At 41.7% G+C, this 16793-nt stretch overlaps 1 protein-coding gene across 1 annotated transcript in view; it reads right to left on the bottom strand.

Moving 5' to 3' along the window:
* Positions 1–5066: 5066 nt before the first annotated feature.
* Positions 5067–16793, bottom strand: part of ttll7 (tubulin tyrosine ligase-like family, member 7) — a 71477-nt gene continuing 59750 nt past the window's right edge. Inside the window, exons 19-21 of the mRNA XM_062424080.1 lie at positions 16203–16363; positions 13149–13322; positions 5067–6915 (exon numbers count right to left, since the gene is read on the bottom strand). Of these exons, the coding sequence (XP_062280064.1) occupies positions 6795–6915; positions 13149–13322; positions 16203–16363 (456 nt within the window). The 3' untranslated portion in view covers positions 5067–6794. The remainder of the gene's footprint in view (positions 6916–13148; positions 13323–16202; positions 16364–16793) is intronic.

Genomic DNA, 16793 nt, shown 5'->3' with positions numbered 1-16793 from the left:
AAAGACACAAGATAACTGATGTGTGGATCAAGGGAGAAAACACTGGAGGACTCACACCAAACGAGCACCAATTTACCATTAAAATCCAAAGAGGGTTAACCAAGGATATGGAAACACCATGATTGGTGTTGGAAATGTGTGTATTTGGCCATGAAGCAAAACAATGGGAGATTTTCCCATTTCCATTACACAGAACACACCATTTCCCAGTTAGTTTGTCGATAAATGTAGCCCTTTGTGCTTGTGAAAGACATACAAAACGTGATGACCTCTGCTCGAATAAACTGCTATCACCTTGAAATAGCTCCAGTGTTTGGGTGATTATATCTGTGTGTGTTATCCCATTTATAATTAACCAATGTATTTACATCTTCCAGTGACAAACTCACCTGGTCTTTACACAAAGAATTTAGATATGTCCAAATTAGGATTGCAATTTATGATAATTTTCATTTTCATTCATTTTTTGTGACAAAGAAATTACTTAATTAATTATATATTTATTATTTAGTTCATAAAATGTCAAAAATAGAGAAAAATGCAGATCATAAACTTGCCAGAGTCCTTAGTGACATCTTCAAATTGTTTGACTATATATTATCAATTATCTACAACTTTAAAGATATTAATTTCACAATGATGTAACAAAGAGAAAATCAACTTATAATTAGGGCCCGAGCGGCGACTGCAAGTCGCCTGGCGAAAGCCCTATTGAAATTGTAATGTTTATTATTATTATTAGGGCCCGAGCGGCGACTGCAAGTCGCCTGGCGAAAGCCCTATTGAAATTGTAATGTTTATTATTATTAGGGCCCGAGCTGCGACTGCAAGTCGCCTGGCGAAAGCCCTATTGAAATTCGTTCATGCCCCAACGTGCAAGTGACCCCAAAGTGCAAGTGACCCCAAAGTGCAAGTGACCCCAAAGTAATCAAGTAATCAAGTAATCATGTGGTATGGAAGACCCCCGGGGAAAAATGCTATATTGAAATTGTAATGTTTATTATTAGGGCCCGAGCGGCGACTGCAAGTCGCCTGGCGAAAGCCCTATTGAAATTGTAATGTTTATTATATATTTTTGGCCTCCTTCCAGGTTTTTTCTCACTTTCAGCTTCACGCCACAGCCCTGCCATGCCTCAGGCCCCGCGTCGGCATTGGTGAGCGAGGGCCCGCCATCGCCGCTTGCGGCTTTAATTATTATTATTATTATTAGGGCCCGAGCGCCGACTGCAAGTCGCCTGGCGAAAGCCCTATTGAAATTGTAATGTTTATTATTATTATTATTATTAGGGCCCGAGCGGCGACTGCAAGTCGCCTGGCGAAAGCCCTATTGAAATTGTAATGTTTATTATTATTATTATTATTATTATTATTATTATTATTATTATTATTATTATTATTATTATTATTATTCTTCCGACATTTCGTGCCCCAATTTCGCCCCTTTCCCAAATGCTAAAATGCTTATACTTTTGCACGGACGTCCGGCCTCATCCGAAATTCGATATTTTTGGGTGGTCGCACATGGTCGACGCAGAATGGCGGAATAGCGCCCCCTACAAACTCCAAAAATGCCCATAGGGAATTTTGCTAACTTTGTCCTATGCTCACAAAATTCGGTACACATATGTATTATACCCACATATGCAAAAAAGCCTCTTGACCTCATGACCTCAACCCAACAGGAAGTCGGCCATTTTGGTTTTGATTTTTCCCGCCTAAAATTAACTCCTCCCACAGCGTTCGCCCGATCAAGTTCAAATTAGGTACGCAACATCTCCAGACCTAGCTGAGCTTAAGTTGTGCTCTGCGCATCCGTAGGTCAAAGGGCGTGTCTGCCAGGGCTCAACTAACTTTGGCGTGCTCGCCATGTATATACGAGTGGCTCTCACGCCCACACACTTCATCCAATCAGCTTCAAACTTGCTGGACATGATGATGGCTCCGCCCTGAACGTCCCGATATATTAACTTCCCACTTAACTCATAGCGCCCCCTGGTGGTAACAGGAAGTTTACTAAGATTCATTAAAATTACATACTTTGCCCCATCAACTTCATTCAGAACCAGTTGGTGAAGCTACATTATGAAGACTGTGAAGCTACGAGTAATGGCGTCCGTGTGGCGACGCGGAGACCATCAATTCCTCGCCATGAAAATACGTTTGGCTTTTTGATGGCTTTATTGAACTCGTATCATCATGAAAATTGGTACACAGGTCCAGGGTGCCGACCTCAACGTCTCCATTCGCTCATAGGCGATCTCACTCGTGTCGCCCCCTAGTGGAAACAGGAAGTGACATATTTTACATCATCATTGTGCGATTTCCACAAAACTTCACGTGTAATCACTGTCCCACCCTGAACGCAACCGCTTGTGTTTTGTTACACTCTACTGCCCCCTGGTGGATGAACCATCAACCTCTCATAACTCCTTCATGCTTTGTCCAATTCACTCCAAACTTCACATGACTGATGAGTGGCCGCCCTGAACACACCAGACCACACCAGACCATATGTGTAACTACCTGTGACTGCCCCTTATTGGATGAACGAAACATTGCATTTTTGGCCTCCTTCCAGGTTTTTTCTCACTTTCTGCTTCACGCCACAGCCCCGCCATGCCTCAGGCCCCGCGGTGGCATGGGTGAGCGAGGGCCTGCCATCGCCGCTTGCGGCTTTAATTTATTTTGTGGTTGTTGTTTTTTTTTCCCTTTCTTGTACGGCAGACAGCAGAGAGACAACATGTGATACAGGTCTCTGAACTGATTCAAACCTTGGATTCAAATCAGTACCGTAAACCTCTACTGTAGATCAACAGGCTGCCCAGAGTGGGAAATTCTTACATTTGACAAACTGACACCAATAAACACATTTTGGCTAATTTGATGTATTATCATAATTGTTTTTGGTTTTTGTTTTCTGGCAATAATAGAGTTACTGTTTCAGCATTAGTCCAAATTCAGCCTTAAAGTACAGAAACAAGATTTAAGAAAATTTAAAATAGAAAAATTAATAAGAAAATATCACTTAAAAGATAACACTATTTAATTATCTTACACCGTTTGTGAAATGTATTAAATTAAACAAGACATTGCTCAGAAAATGCAAATATGTGTGTGCAGAGAGAAATAAATATGTGTACAGTAAATAACCCAGGCTACTGGGAAAAACTGAGTGAAGACCATCCAGGCTCCTGCGTGTGCATGTGTTTATCTGTTGGTTTATGTGTCAGTTAGAGATAGGACCCCTGCTGAGAGCAAAGATGTTGTAAACGAGGCACCGCAGATAATGTATTGCAGCGGGTGTCATTGAATATGTCCCTTGGAGAGTACACATAAAACATACAAACACACACAAATGTCAAGACACAGAAGCAGTTGTGGAAAAAAACTAATAAAGCACGGCAGTGAACATATGTGGACATGCTATACACACATACAGTACAGAGCATGCTGCCATTATACACACAGTGGGAATGAGAGACAGCTAATCCACACACACACACACACACACACACACACACACACACACACACACACACACACACACACACACACACACACACACACACACACACACACAGTCACCTTTTCTTACACAGACTGTACACATGCAATATTTGTCTGATAAGAAAGGTCGCTTTTGTCATTTGAAAGCACACAAACCACTACAAGCTCAACTTTTGAAGTTTCACTGGAAAGGAAAAAGGAGGGCAGCAGTGCCTTTGGACACCTCACTCAGGCAGTCATAATTACAGAACAAATCACATTGCTCTTTTCCCTCCATGTCATATGAAATAGAGGATTAAGCGCAAAAAAAGCTGATTTTTGAAACCTGACCATCTGTGTTTGTGCAAGAGTATGTGTGTGTGTGTGTGTGCCTGCTTCTTTATCTCATCTGAACCATCCACCTCTCACACAGCTCCCAGTCGGTTTTTTACTCTCCAAGCCGGAGAGGTCGGCTTTGGGCCCTGAAACTGGGTCATCTGGGTCTTGGTTAAAAAATAAATAAAATAAAACAAGGCTGGACACTGGCTGTAAAGCTGCCTGGACCACGAGCAGATAGGGGGAAAAGGGATAGAGCAATTTGTGGTATGTGGCTGGGGAGAGTGATGAGTGGAAAGGTCAGGACAGAACAGCGCAGCCTCGTTGCTGAGGGAGATATTTTTGGACAGCATGCCGGGGTCACAGTGCCAGACTGTCAGCCTCTGCTCTCATCCGGTTGCAGGGGCCAAAGCCAAGGCGGAGGCTGGAAAGCCTCAAGGTCATGCCCTGCACCTCTTCTGCTGACAGAAAGAGGAAGGGAGAGAGGGACGGAGGGGTGGGGAGGTCAGACGAACCTGGACACCAGGCTGCCATTACAGGTCCAAATAAAACCGACTCTGTTCTCTTTGAGCGCAGGCGAGGGGACATACCACATCCATGCAGGGCGGCTGTCAGGTCAAGATGGAACAAGAAAGGGCTACTGGGTACACACTCTCATTTCTGAGGCGAGTGACAGGTCAGGAGTGTCACCTGTCGAAAGGGGCCTCTGGTGTGAATGTGATATCACTCAAGAGTCTGACCCAGATAGCCTTACAGCTCCGTAAGGAATGGATATCAGGTGGACAGGAAGTTTTAAAACCCATATAAGTGTTCTCCAGCATTTCATTTCAGTGTGTATATTTAGTTTGACTTAGCCTGTTTTTTCACAGCTCCATTGATACTATTTTAGGTAATACATTTTTTTTTTTAATAACACTGAAAAGTTTTCAGTCAAAGAGCCACGTGCTGAATTATAATGCAACTGTCTGCATTTCTGCAGGTCAAGAAATGAGTTGCATATACACACACACACACACACACACACACACACACACACACACACACACACACACACACACACACACACACACACACACACACACATTATATATATAAACCATAGTCTTTTTTTTACCATAAAGTCTTATTTGTACGTTAAGGGGATAAATACTGCAGAGGGATCTGCAACTGTTAATATAAAAACAGTTGGGAACCACCGATTGCTACTTCAAGAAAACCAATGACAAAAAGAAGGATTTTTTTGTTTAAACATTTTATTGCTATGTAAAATTAAAAATCTCATACCTCTAATGAAAAAGTTCTACTTTTAAATAACACAAATAAAATCAGGCAAAATAAAAAATATTTGGCATTATGAATTGATAATAAATGGAGAGAACTTAAATGTTAGCAGTTTAAGCACAGCATTGCTGCTATTAGTCAGAGTTGTTATAAAATGTGCACTGTACTGTGTTGTAGGGTCTTTTGGCGCACTACCACCTTTAATAATCTAATCAATGTGTCATCTCACAGGGTAGTACACAGACCCAAGTAAACTACTAAACATATAACACTGCTTTTCTCCCTAACATTTAATACTGTATTTAATTGAGGTCCTATGGTAGTTCATGAAATGTTAACCTTAAATGAAACCCAACTTAACACATGAAGTAGATGTGCTTATTATTGGCACATCCATGTTATCCCTGGCACTCATACCTACAGTGCGGCTGGGGAAAAAAGGCTGCAGCTGCTTGTCCCAGGCAAATCACCTGTTACAGTACAGTACGTGTTGGGCTGTTAAGCCCAGTCATTCAATGTGCTGCACAATCTCTGAGTGATGTAACACGTCTGTACTTAAGACGACAAAGTGAAGCGTCTTCTTCTGAGTGTAGCTGATACAAAGACACAAAAAACTGATGACAAAACAAAACTTCAAGTATATTCCAAACGCAGCTCCTCTCTCTAACGACTACATCTTGGTGACAAACTAAACTCTATGCATGCAAACACTACTGTAATGTGCACCCACTTAGCGGTGTCTTCATTCTCTTTCTGTGACAAACTGCAAAGTGCATATTAGGAACCGTGTGCTCTCTGAGACTTAAGTTTGGCTCTTTACGCTGCAGCGTCAAAGTCAGCTTGTTCTCTACGAGGCAAACAGGCTTGGCATTACTACATTGACATTCTAAACATAGTGTTAATAATGCTGCACTTAATATCACACAGGTAAAAACATGAAGCTTTAGCATTCAAAAGTTAAACATTTTCAGTTGTCTGGGCACCGCCTCTCTACTGTACTCTGAACTGCAAAAAACTAAAACATAATGTGACTGTTAAAACATTTCTTAACATAAAGCCTCTGATATAAGTTATGAAATAAATTAAATTCAGTGTAAATACAGAAACAAAATAACCGATTACAGCCAGCAAAAATAAGCTTTTTGTTGTTTTTTTAACCCTAACCCTAAAACAAGGGATCGCTATGTTGATATTATTCCATATCTGCATTATGCGTCAGCATTCACTGCTTTCATGGAATATCTTACAAAATAAATAAGTACATAAATAAATAATCCTTGCATTGTTTAGTATTTCGTTATTCTTTCCTTTTACAGTACCATGACTTGTAACTGTACAGTGAGTATGTATAATACAGCAATTACAATGAGAGAGGAGGGATGAACCCATTGTCTGGTATTATTGGAGGATAAAGGTAGGGATTGAGGGTACAGGTGGTCTGCTGGTCTGGGTAGGGCCAAACTAAACTAAAAACCAAACAAGGCCCTTAAGCAATCCCAAATCATCAGGCTTTTGTTGGTCTTCCGCAGGGGTTTTGGCCAAGGTTGAGGCTCCATCCGGTGTCCAGAGCTGCCCCAAATTCTGATCCATACTGGGAGTGCTGAGATCGGAGTTTGGCTGGGTGAGAGTCAGAAGAGGGTGGTTGAGGTCAAAAGGCTAGGGTTTCTGAAGCCAGGGTTGCCACGGTGACCTCAGAAGTGGCCCATCCTGGCTGCAAAAAGGCTGCGGGAGCGTGGCACGGCCGAGGAGATGCGGCCAAAGCTGGACGAAGGCCACTTCATGATGAACTGGGAGGTCACTGGCAGCAGATACCTGGACAGACGGACAAGAGCGAGGGATGGAGGGATTAGGGGAAAGGATGAACATAATGAGAGGATTAGATATGCAAAGGTCACAATTTAGAGGTCAGGACGCATTAGTGCTCAGCACGGAAACCAAATATCGCCCTTTTTTCATATATAAATACTACCATTCATGGCCATCTCACAATTTGTACATCACAATTTTAATAATGGTCTGGTATTCTCATGATAATATGACATCCCTCACCATAAAAAATAAAATAAAATAAAAACCGGATGCTTAAATTGTGAGATCCATGTGAGCTTAAATATTTTCCATAATGAACCAAATCTAAAATGTCATATACAACACAAATGCTATCAGTTACAGTTCTCCTTAATTGGTTTTATTATGGGCCTCACTGATAGAAGCAGGTTGTTTTTTTTTCTTTCAGGACATCTGAATTTTCAACTTTGATCCTTAAATTTTAGGTATCATGAACAGAAAATCCTCACCTATCATTCCGAGGCATAGTCGTCAGTACCTTTCTAAGACTTTTCTATGACACCTTCCACCGAGACAGAGCAGTGAGGCAGCTCCTGCTAACAGCGTTCCAGTACCTGAGAATGAGACCAGCGTCAGGTTGAGGTAAGAGTCAGGAGGGGCTGAACCCTGCTCCCATCTTCCTTAGTTACTGGAAATGAGTCAGATATGGTTGTCAGAGCAATGTCAGATGAGATGATCAAATCCTGGATAAGGTTAACTGAAGGTTATGCAAATGTTGGGGTAGTATTCAGAAGACATGAGACAGGGGCAGGTTGAATTCTTCCAGACTGATCAGTTGGAAGAATGACTTATTTTTATGGGCTTTTGCAGCACACTTGTAATTTTACGTGATATTATACATTATGCGACCTTGTTGCCACATCCACAGCAAAGATCCTTAGCTAATAAAAATGACATCTAATACTCGTTTAGTTAAACGAATATAATGGTCAAAAGAAATAGTCCCTGTGGATACGTTTAAAAATGTGACAATCTAATCAAAAGAGAGCCACTGGGGCTGAGAAAAAATAATATCTTCTTTTAAGCTGGCGCAGAGATAGCACACTTTTCTCTGACAGCTCTCTTTACCTGTGAAATAGCTCTTGGACAAATTAGCTGCGAAGCTTCTTCTAAAGTCGACCACAAAGAAAAAAGATGGGGAAAAAAAGTCGCTGAGGGCATTTGCTTCAACATAGCCCCAGACCCAAGAGAGTTAGGATGGATTCAAATTAACTTCATTTAGTCCAACGAGAGTGTCCTTGAAACAGCTTCAAGTGGGCCGTAGGTATCCCTCCAGCACATCATTTTCAGCTGTGACTGGATTCACTGAACAAGGGCTCAGTCCATCACTTCTTCTCAGACTTCTTCACCCAAACTGCAATAAGGACAGGAGGGCAAAATGTGCTTTACTTTCAGCCTTTCACATCTGCTTCCCTTCAGTTGCTCAAAGTGCAGTCTTAGAAGTGGCATTCAGTGATTTCAAAACATGATTTTGTGTCACCCTTGAATTCATTTTGTCTATGTTTCTTGTGTCTCTCCTCTCCCTGTTCGGCACATTATTCCATCACCCTCTTCTATGAGATTCATCATGTATCCACTGGGATTCTGTTCGTGGACTTGTGGCGTGATTTCTCCTTTCTCCCCTCCATTTCCATAAGGTTTTACTGAAAACTCGAGCCTATACATGGAAATGGCTGTCAAAAAAAGAAGAAGAAAAAAAGAAAATCAAATATTGAACATTCATTGGGGGCCGAGTGTGTGTTCTTCAGAGCTCCTCTGCTATTCACTTTGAGAATATTCTGCTCATAGAAAGAATCACGGTGGTGGTAGTGGCATGGAGTGGGGCGGGGTGCTGGAGTTTCTCACGTCCAAGCGGCTGCTGTCTCTGCAGGCTACATTTAATTGGACCCTCATTCGGCATCTTCCAGGTTCATCCTCCTTTTGATCATGAAGAAGATCTTGGTAACAACATGCATGCGTGAAAGCCAGGGGGAGGCTTGTTCATGCACTTCTGCTTTGCTTCAAACCATCAATTGACAGGGAGACAGAAAGATACCCTCCTGCTCTACTCCTTACATGCAAAACTACAATCTACTCCTGTTCCTACAGACAGGCCTTCAATGCCATTCCTAAGTCCTCCATCGAGATGCAACTGCCATGGTGAATTAAGAGGAGGCCAAGCTAAATTACGCACCATGACTAAGGATGGAGGGGGAGACTGCTATGATAGCTGACGCAATCATAAACCAAGAGGTACAAAGAGGCTTGAAGGTTATCTGCAGCCCACATTCAGCTCAACACCCCAATTAACCCTAATTACTGCCACACTTTTCAGACACATGAAAGTTAATAGAATCTGAAACTTTTGTCAACATGGAAAAATTGTCTTTGGCTAGTGACAGTAATTCCAGGCTTAACAAGGAAGTCATTAGTGAAGCTATTTGGCTAGTTCCTCTCATCTGCCCACACAGACTGAAGGACTTTTCTAAGACCTATGGGAGGCTGTTGACACACCTGATTAGGGCACTCCACAGAGGAAGGATGCTTGAACAAGAGCAGGCAGGTGTGGTCAACAATGGAGACCCCAAAGACCCCAAGCTAACAGACCCACTTTGACGTGTGTCAAAGGTTGCCAAGTGCGTGAGAGTATATGTGTTTATATGTATGTGTACATGCACCAGAGACAATGTGGAAATGTTGAATTTAAAGTTGCCAAATTTGCCTGCATATATGATCGCTGATTTCAATGTGTGAAATATGTGAAGTAGTCAAACTGTGGGGGTCTGCCATAATTGGGCTTCCATATTTTTCTGTGTGTGTGTGTGTGTGTGTGTGTGTGTGTATGTGTGTGCGCACGCGCGTGGTCTGACAAAGGCTACATTTGGGGACACATTTCACAATTAGGACCAGTTAATTGTGGATGGCTTTTCCCATTGGGAACCAACGCTATGTCTCCAGGTGAGAAAAAGCTCATTTTTGGGTCAGTGATTAAAGTTAAGGTTGGGTTAAGGTTAGGGTACGAGGTTAGGGTTAGGCAAATAGTGGTGATGGTTAGGGTTAGGGTAAAATCTAGGATGTGAATGTAAGTCTTGTGTCCCCAAATGTGACCACAGTCTGATGCGTCTGTGTTTGTGTATTTAATTTGAAAAGAAGAATGGAAATGATAAAACTTGATTTAAAAATTCCTCAATTTCAACACACATCTTTCCACAGCCCTAAAGAAATGTCATACAAAGTATGATATGGTAGTGTTCCTAACAATGCCTTGTTAGAAGCTGGTGCAGTAGAATATTTCATGTTTCTTAGCTTTCATCTTTGGAACAAAACAACTCATCCTCAATAGGAATTAATTCTTGACTCATCCTCAATAGGAATTAATTCTTGACCTACTGTTTCTCTCTTGGTTTTCTCTGACATTTAATTTAGTTCAGTTGTGATGAAGAGGTGAAAAAATACACCCATGGTTATTTTCAAGGTTTGTGTTAAGTATTTCAAGCCTGTTAAAAAAAAACTAAACTAAAATGCCAACTGTTGAAACAGTTCTTGATTATTGTAATCATTACTGCAGATTATTCCCAAATCCACAGTCCTTGTTTTGTTTAGCAAGTTAATATGAGGCTTCAGCCAAATCTGAATATCTTCCAGAGTTGCAATGTTTTTAGTACAAAATTCCTTTTTTGTGATTTTAACTGTTGAGAATGATCTTTTAAGGAAATGATGACTGTGGACTTTTGCCATCTCTTACACTTGAACTTTGTTATGCAGGGATCTTTTTGTGGCCATGTAGACCAGAAATATGGGTTCATGGGACTATTGTTAAAAAAAATTGTGAACCTCTCTTCTAAATTTATTTGGCTGTTTGATGTGAACACAGGAGAAAAATTTGGAGGTTAGCGGAGTATACTCAATCACTGCGGTAGGACGGAGGATTGTTGCTTAACATTCACATGACATTACACATGCACACTCTCATACACACACATGTTTATCCTCTCATATAAAGCTTATGCATCAATGAGAAAATAATCCTAATTGCTTCTCAACTATCTGAAGTGGCGTTGGGTTGCGACTGTTTCCCACATGCCTGATGGAGAGATGTGAATCGCTGATGTTGTGAAACTGCAAACCGCACGATGCAAGCCGAGCTATTTTGTGTCTTCTTGTGACAAGAAGAGAGCGGTGCTTAGGTTGATCATGACACTAAAGCGGTGCAGGTGAAGCGCTCAGCTCCCCCTGAGGCCACTCGTACTGAAAATGCACTCAGGCTAAGATGATCTTGATAAAGCATTGAGTGAAAGGCATAGTTTAGCATGTGGCAGCAGGGTGATTGGCTGATGATGTACAGCAAGCTGGCCGAATGGTTGCGGTGTTGACAAACAGAGCACCAAGCAGTCTTAATATGCTTATTTCTCCGATCTCCTTTCCTTCAAATACATTCTATAAAATTTTGGACAGTGAATAATCAAATACTCAAAATCATATCTTATTCTATGCTGTGTAAATCAATTCAAACATCCCTTATTTGAATGTAAGTGAGAGAAAGGAGAGGACACCATGCCAGACTGTTGGTTTTGCAGCCAAAGCAACCATCATTAGGCAGTCGGGACCAAGTCTTGGTTACAGCCGTGAGGTGGAGGGAGCAGCAGAAAGCAGTGAATAGGGACGGTGCTGGAAGATGGTGGGGGGGGGGGGGTTTAGCACAACTAAACCAAGCAGAGACCTGCGTCGAGGGGCGAAGAGACGGAAGAGGAGGAAGAAGAAGCAGCAGCGACAGCAGAAGTGGAGCCATGGGTAGAGGCTGGTCCAGCAGCAAATGGTAAGCTTTTTTACACAGACATATATAGACACAGAAAAAATAAGGAGAGACAGGCCAATGCATGCTTAAATAGACTCTCAAGGATACCTACTGCATCATTTTCATGCTCGCTCAACTCATTAAATCCCATTACAGTTATATCTTTTAAATTGTCCACTGATAAATGTATGTTCTTAAATCTATCCTCAAAACAAATTGGCGCAAGATAAGACAATCAATGGCAACAATGTCAGATAACTCAAAACATTAGTTATTCTACAATGTGTAGTATAAACACAAACCTCATACACTTTTTTTTTTTTTTAAACAGCTGAGGATTTTATAATGTAGGCGCTAAGTGATAGCCTGTTAAAATATGCGCAAGAGTTATAAATCATGTAAAGCGAGGCCCCAGGAAAAAAGGAGCTCTCTCTCATAAGGTCATTTGCTGCACGGGCTCATCTGGGCTCTAATTGAATTAAGCAGGCCCCAGGGGGCCCCGGGCTAACCTGAGCGCTAATCTGTGGGCCATTATTTCCTGTTAACAGCACACTCCCTCTCTCCCTCTCCCCACCCTCCTCCCTCCTGTCTGCCAGCCCAAAGCATATGTGCTTTAAAAGTTCACTCACTCCGAACCTTAGCTGCTGTCTCCTGCAGGAATCAACTTTAAAAATAGAATGAGGCTGACTTCTGTTTGTTTGTTTTATCAGGGTCATGTGATGAAGATGATGGCTCTGAGGGAGAGGAAATGTTTCCTGTGAAATGTTTCATGTTGATAACTGTTGAAATTTTCAAATCAAGGTTTTCTTGCCTGTGTGTCAAAGTGTGTTTCAACAAGTTATTTATTCATGTATTTACCCCACTTGGTTTTAATTATTTCAGATCTTTCTAAAGGGAGTTTTAACCAAGTTTATTATGAAGCATCTCTAGGTCTTATACTGCTGTAACAAACTCAGCCTTAACCACTCACCAGTATAAATATATTCCTGAAATCAAGGATGTCTCCTGTTTATCTTTATGCTGGTGTAGTATCCCAATGATCTCAATAATATGTGGTGCATGTTGTATTGTTCTTATGTGGTATTGCTAAATAAACTAGGACAATATAAACAGTGAAAACTATACATAATGGTCTGAAGGCTTCTTTTTACGATAATATAAATTTGCTTATCAGACCTTAAGATTAATGCTCTTTCCAGTCCTAAAGCTACAAATCATGCACAGGGACTTGTGCAATTTGAGACCTAACAGTAGACTAGATTAGGCTTCTTAAATCCTATCCTATTCTATCGTATGTATTCTTGAATCTTATCTGGCCACCCAATTGTTTAACATACTATCTATTGCAGCAGGAATGCTGTAAGAATCTTTCAATATAAATTGCTCAGTGCGTTGACATCAAAGGCTTGGGTTTCCTCCTCACCTGGTGTCGTCCCACTCTGGGCTGAGTCCGGTCAAAGAGCCCCGGGACTCGGAGACAAACTTGTAGACGACCAAGAGGCAGTCTCTACACAGCTGGACCAGCCTGCGGCAGCATTGCAGCTCCTGGGGTGACACCACCTCACTGCTCTTACTGAAAATGGTCTCCCACGCTGAACTGGAGGTAGAAATGACAGCAAATTCACACACACACACACACACACACACACACACACACACACACACACACACACACACACACACACACACACACACAAAGAGACAAATGAAGTTAGCAGTTGATGAGATGAGCATCACATAGATAATAGATTACAATTTCATCAATACACACAACTAGACTCTACATATACATGTATAAAGTCTATAATGTGTATGCATGATGGACGCCTATAGATTAAGTCTCATGTGACCTTTTTGGATACACATCCTCTTTTACACAGACATACAGGAAGACGCACAGACACACAGAGGGGAAGGATGAAACAAGTACAGTTAACCCCCTGTATAACCCCGGACATACCCCTGACTGTGAGAGATCTTCAACAACTGAGACACACAACCCAGGGGGGTACGTTTGATGTCTACCCCCTTCACTCCTTGGGAGGTAGGGGGTGCTTGCTCTGAAAGGGTTCAAAACTGTGTGTTTCCATTCTCTTCCTCTAAGTCGTTTTTTCAAAGCCTGTTGAATTCATTGCCCACAATAGCTGCTAGGCTGTTTGATTGTTGTTAAGTCCCTTAGATAAAATATCAAACAAGAGACAGAGAGGAGTTGGGGGTGAAGGGGGTGGGTTGCACTCGGATTTGGAGTGTGCTTTTCGAGGTGCAACGTTTCACTGTCGCCGCAAGACATTAGGCCCCCCTGTTGGGTTCATCCACATCGGGGCCGTGGCCTGTTGTAGGGAGGGGCTTGACGATATGTTAGCGAGCAAGCTGGATCTTTCAGGGCAGGCTGTCATTAGACAAAAGCTGCAAGGGGTGTAGCATGCAGGGGGTAGCTCAGGCTAGGCTATGCTAATCCTCCCTGGCCACTACCCCTCCACCGAGCCTTAACCAGTCTCTACTATTTTCTATGATGGCTCATTTTCAGTCACTTTCCTCCCAGCTCCTTCTCTGTCACTGGGTCCCTCCCCTTCTCTCCTTCTTCTTATCATCCCCTTCATCTCTATCACTCACTCGCTCCCCTCCTCACTCTCCCTCAATTACGACTGCCAAGAAAGTAAGGTAGGAGGAAAATGGAGAGCTGTGTGGGCAGCGACTTCAGTTACACCCTCTGAGCCCTCTGTGTCGAGGGAAACACGGACACTGAACAACTGAACTGTAAAGAATATGTAGAGGAGGAGATGCAGGAAGGTCACACCTTCATGACAGACGAAATGAAAAGCCGCCAGCACAGCAGCTGTATGCATGTATGTGTGTCCTTCTATGCATGTGTGGGTCTGTTTAAGGGTGTTAATGTGTCTACTTGAAGAAATACATGTGGAAACTAACTTCATGCATCTGAAGATGTCTGTCTTTGAGGGAAGCAAAATATATGTTATATGGGAAACAGAACAGTTGTGTGTGTGCAGGAGTGTGTGTGTGTGTGTTTGTGTGCATGTTTGTGTGTCTTGTCTGCAGTTTTGGGATTTCTATAGGGACATGATCATGTGGGCTGTCACTACAGTGACATCTTGTAAGAAGTCACTTTCTGTCACATCAAAAACAGAAAAAAAGTAGCCACAAGAAAACTTAAAAGTATCAGATAATAAACCAAAGTAAAAACCGTAAGAGGTCTTCATTCACCTTTTTCCTCTTCCAGCCTACCCTTTTCCTTTTCTCGCTCTCACTTGTGAAAAACCCCTGATTAACAGCCAAGATTTGTGACCTTAATTTGCGCTCTGTCTCCTTAGAGTTAGATGTTTCTTTCATCCCTGAGAGCTTTCAGGAAAGTGCAGCGGGGTCTGGTTGGTCTGTCAGTCATTCTCTGTCTTTCAGCTCGTGTTGCTTCCTCAGTCATACTGAATAAAAGAGACAAATTGTCCCTGCTGTCACTAAAACTTGAATATTGACAAGCACCAGGCTCATGGACATGGAAAGATTGCAGTGCAGGAACTAGTTATGGAGATGAAATACTGGCACTGTGCAATGAATAGAGTGGTAATTGGCCTGGTTGTGGTCATTTGTTTGTGTTGATTCTGAAAAACAAGATTCCATGAACACCTCGGATAATTTTTAGAATGTTTTTTCATGATACAAAGGGTCTTTCTTTAGTGTCTCTGTTGAACTACTTTGGTTTTTAGCACTGCTCATAGTATGGCTAAAGGAATTGCCAATGTCTGTCAGTCGGTCCACCACTTTGGATAGATTGACATGACACTTATAAGGATGAATCCTCATGTTGGCAATGCCCCGACTGGCACCACCATGTACAGACATTCATGTACCCCTCAGGAAGAAATTTTCTGGATTCCTTCTGTTTTCATCTAGCACCACCATTAGGTCAACATTTAATTCATAATTGAATGTGTCCAGTACTTTGATTTATGATTAAACAACGTGCAAAAATGATGGCATTCCCATGAGCTGTATTTTGTTTTTAGGGCTACTTAGCAAATATTAGCAACCTAATATTAAGCTAAACTAAGATGGTGAACACTGTAAGCATGTAGGCAAATATTAGCATGTTACAGTAGTGTTATAAGAGTGAGAACGTTAGCATGCCTATAACAGCATTTAGCTCAAGCTAGCATGGCTTAATATTGTTTTGTCTTAGTTTGTTTTTGTTCTATATTATATTATAGATAGATATATTGTAAGTATATAATTATTCAGATCAGTCTTTCATTTTGCTTATTGTGATATTTTGTTATTTTTCTGATTTTGAAGGTTCTTCATATGAAACAGATTCTTTGACCTAGGGGCTAATCAAATGAATTAAAAAATAAAACTGAACTTCAAATGACAGCAGCTATATTCATTTGTTTATCTACATTTTAACACAACCTCGTCTCATATACTCATTCAGACATATACTGCAGTGTATTTTGTTCAGGCATACCCGGTGTTGGAGAAGCAATTCCATAGGCCCTGGCCATGACTCCAGAGCAGCCGGTTGAAGACTCGGTTAAAGAGCCGGTAGAGGTGCAGGCTCTCTACATCTGGCTCCCTCCAGATCCGCTGCAGTGCTGAGCGTACATTGGTACGAACAATGTCCAATACCTGAGTGAGGAAAAGGGGGAATGGCAGAAAGCCACAACAAAATTTAAATAAGCCTGTCATAATGAGGAAAATTAATGCTGCAAGAAAACAAGTGACAGCATTCATAATTGATATATGTGAGTTGGCATTTGATCCAACCATTAACTCTTTCATTTTTATCTTTCCTTGAATGTAGCAATCATTGGAGCAAATGTGTTCAGTCAGTAACAGAGAGCGTGCATTTATGTATAATACAGACGGATGCATGCACACAAAAGAACACAAACACAATCTAAACTACACAAAAACTCATTTACCTTCCCACACAATGAGGGTTCGAGTTGGTTTTACATTTGCATTCATGATAAAGTATGCGCACACAGCATAAATTGTCTGTGTGTGTGTGTGTGTGTGTGTGGCTGTGGTTGAGGCGGGACAAAAAGTGCTGGGG

The sequence above is a fragment of the Scomber scombrus genome, chromosome 8, assembly GCF_963691925.1.
Source record: "Scomber scombrus chromosome 8, fScoSco1.1, whole genome shotgun sequence".
Classification (NCBI taxonomy): domain Eukaryota; kingdom Metazoa; phylum Chordata; class Actinopteri; order Scombriformes; family Scombridae; genus Scomber; species Scomber scombrus.
This window is presented reverse-complemented; position numbering and strand designations above follow the sequence as displayed.